We start from the raw sequence: 3482 nt of genomic DNA on the forward strand, positions 1-3482 counted from the left end.
AAAATAGAGGTAGAAAAAACTGAAAAATATAATAGAATTAGAAACGATTTGATATCTCAAAATTTGCGAAAGTTAGAGCTGTCACACATTTTTCAAAAAATTCAAAATTTTATAAAAAATGAACCCCTTTACCGATCATCGTCAAATTCAATACCAACTTTCCTTTAATGATACTCTAAATTTAAGAAAAAAATTAAGCCCGATATCTCAAAATTTGCGGAAGTTAGACACACACACGTGTCCGTAACATACACACACACGCACGCACGCACGCACGCACGCACGCACGCACACACACACACACACACACACACGTGCATTTTTTTTAACGCAATTTTTCGACGTTTTAGAACACTGAACATATTGGCATTAAAAACTCAAAAAACAATCTTTTCTTTGGTTTTTTCTACCCCTATTTCATATATAATCATTTTAAATTTGATTGATTAGATCCTTCTTTATACGCAATCAAAGGTTCATATACGAATTTTACGAAAACAAAGCTTCCTCTATGAGAAAGAAAAAAGGAATTGAATCAATATGAACCTAGTAACTAGTACAGAAAAATGGAACAAGATGCATTTTTTCTGTATAAGATTTCTATTCGAGATATTCATCCGTGTTGCTTGTGTCCGCGATTCGAATTTTAGCAACTTTTTCTCGGATCGAGGATTTGGACCAATTTCTAGCATCGTGAACACAAAGCTAAAAGAAAAAGTATGATCGTCTTTTATATAATATCTTTTCGTTCCTAATCTCGGTTAGATATTTCCAAAACATGGAGAATGACATCGTCCACGGTTTTCGTCGTCAAGAGAGATTTCACTGTTTCATCGTTCACTGTGTCGATGACAACAGTGAACAGAAGCTTGACGTTTTGTCGTAGCCTCTCGGTGAACATTACATTGGCCTCCGATGTTATCGGCTCGTGTCCGCATCTTCTGATCACGGCTTCAAGGATGTCTTGTATCGGAGCTTCCGGCCAACCAAACAACTGTCAATATTAAAATTAAATCAGTAACTAATGTAAAAGGCGATATAAAATATAGTTAAATTAAATTAAATACCTGTAATGTTTCCTCGTCAATAAGTATCCTCAAAAGATCTATAATGGCCTTCAACAACTCATCGGTGGAGAGTCTTCTAGATTCGCCAGTTTTTGTTTTGGCAGCAGCGGCCGACGCAATGTTGTATAACTGCGTTTGCAAATGCTTCTTCTCGACCTCATTCATTACATCCTCCAACAATTCTCGATGCTTCGCGCGAATGTGCCGCATCAGACAATCTTGCCGGATGAACACTCGATTGCATTCAACGCACGACTGAGGAGGTTCGCGTCTGTGAGTGTTGAGATGAGCCTGCAACGATGACTTCGCCGAAAAAGCTTTCGGACACTTATCGCATTTGAACGCTGAAACACAACGCAAAAAGGGATCCATACATAACACATATAACAAATAAAATGATGTAATTTATTTTAAAAATATTATATTCATTGCAATAATTTTCTTTAACATAAATGCGCATACGTTTGATGCCAGTGTGTAACAGCCTGTGTTTCACCAAGTCCTCCCTTCGTGTAAAACCCTTATCGCAGGCTTCACATGTGAATGGAATCGCTCCCTCGTGTACAAATTTCTTGTGAATATTCAAACGCGCCTTCCGATTAAACGCCTTGCCACATACATCGCAATAGAAACCATTCTCTCCGGTGTGATGGAACACATGTGCCCTTAATTGCGCTGCCTGTATAAACGATTTGCCACAATACTGACACACGTGTGGTTTCTCGCCCGTGTGCGTCCGTTGATGACGATTTAGCGTTTCGCGAGCGGCAAATTTCCTTTGACACTGAAAACAATTCTTAGTACTAGTACTCGCATAAGAAGTGTATTTAATAAATAGCTTTTGTAAAGCAAAAATGTAATGTAATTTGTGCATTTAAAAATATCTTTAAGATGATGCTGGAGTCGTATTTTTTTGCCGTCACGTAGCGTCGTATTAATTTGACAGAATTAAAAATCCTTTTCCAGAATTGCAGTACATACATTAATGATTCAGGGAAACTCCAATTTTATATAAAAAACGAGAAAACATTACGGAAGTACAGATTTCCTTATCTACTTTTATCCCAATATGGCGTCTCGAGTTGCGGCGAGCTGTCAGCTTGTCACAAGATGTATTTCATATAAGAGATATACCATTGGTACGAACGCGAAAACAACACCCAAAAAAAATATTCTACTGATAAGTGGAAAATTCCTCTTAGCAGTTCCTCTAAGCAAAAAATCTTACATGAAGAATATCCCTCTTTAAGTAATACGTATTACTTTATAAAAGAGTGGATGCGTAAGCTATAATCAAGAGTAAATTCCTCTACAGCAAATTCTACTATAGTAATCCGAATAGCCTCTTAAAATAAGAGAATATGCTAGATATTTGCGGCGCGCGCGTTAAAGTTAAAAGACGATCGTCTTATTAGCTACGCGATGCGTACGCCACCATACGAGACGTCCGTATAGAAATTTGTTAGGGATGGCTTTACAACTTATAAGGCCCCGATCATTAGTTATTAGAGATGCCATAAGAAAGATTTCCTTATTTTAACCTGATGAGGTCTCGATCATTATTTATTAGGGATTCCATAAGAAAGATTTCCTTATTTTTATCTAATAAGGCCCTTGTAAGGATTTGATAAGAATGTTTTAACTTTAGAAATATACTTTTTTCATAAATACATTTACGAACACAAAATTTCATAATGAGCCGGCACTGGTTTCTGACATTCACCCGACATTAAGAAATATTATATCATATATCCAATTCTAAATTTTATTACTCTTTTTAAACTGAATTTGTTTCTTAAGATGATTTTTGGAAAATTATATATTTGCGCTGATTATGACATATGTAGACTATATATAACACTTACATCAAATTAAGAAGTAGTCTACTATGTAAGGCAGTTGGCTCACGATGCAGAGGTCCCGAGTTCGAATCCCACCAAGGTAAGTGTGTTTTTCATTTTGAAATAATTTTTTTTTATTTATTTCGGGTAAATATCGGAAATCAGTGTCCTCTAGTATTAAGAGGACACAATCTTAAGTCTAGTGTCTCATGGTAAGAGGATATTCCTCTACCTTTTAAAATATCTTCTTGAGACCATATTTCAGAGGAAAATCCTCTAACATTAAGCGGGAGCCACTAAACGACAGAATATTTTTTTTTGGGTGAAGTTCCCCTGAATTGGACAACAATAAAAACATCGATAAACCCCCAAAATCAAGATTTGGAAGCGTAATATAAAAGTATGATGTCGGTGTGTATCGTGCGTATGTATGCGTGCAATGTTGGGTGCTATCCTTGTCTATTAGCCCAGTCGATAGAGACATTTAAATGGAATTAATTCCGGGAAGCGATTTTTTTTTAACTGTTTTGGAGGGTCATGGGTAGTCTAAAACCGGATTTTCGGAATTCTAACC

The 3482-nt window shown here is 36.4% G+C and overlaps 1 protein-coding gene across 4 annotated transcripts in view; it reads right to left on the reverse strand.

Annotated features, from left to right (window-relative positions):
* Positions 1–456: 456 nt before the first annotated feature.
* Positions 457–3482, reverse strand: part of LOC112464646 (gastrula zinc finger protein XlCGF26.1-like) — a 16284-nt gene continuing 13258 nt past the window's right edge. For all 4 annotated transcript variants that reach the window (XM_025031777.1, XM_025031774.1, XM_025031776.1 and 1 more), the window contains 3 exons: positions 1530–1851; positions 1068–1411; positions 457–994 (listed from right to left, as the gene is read on the reverse strand). In XM_025031777.1, the coding sequence (XP_024887545.1) occupies positions 752–994; positions 1068–1411; positions 1530–1851 (909 nt within the window). In that variant the 3' untranslated portion in view covers positions 457–751. The remainder of the gene's footprint in view (positions 995–1067; positions 1412–1529; positions 1852–3482) is intronic.

The sequence above is a fragment of the Temnothorax curvispinosus genome, unplaced genomic scaffold, assembly GCF_003070985.1.
Source record: "Temnothorax curvispinosus isolate PA1 unplaced genomic scaffold, ASM307098v1 QBEX01014391.1, whole genome shotgun sequence".
NCBI classification, from domain to species: Eukaryota; Metazoa; Arthropoda; class Insecta; order Hymenoptera; family Formicidae; genus Temnothorax; species Temnothorax curvispinosus.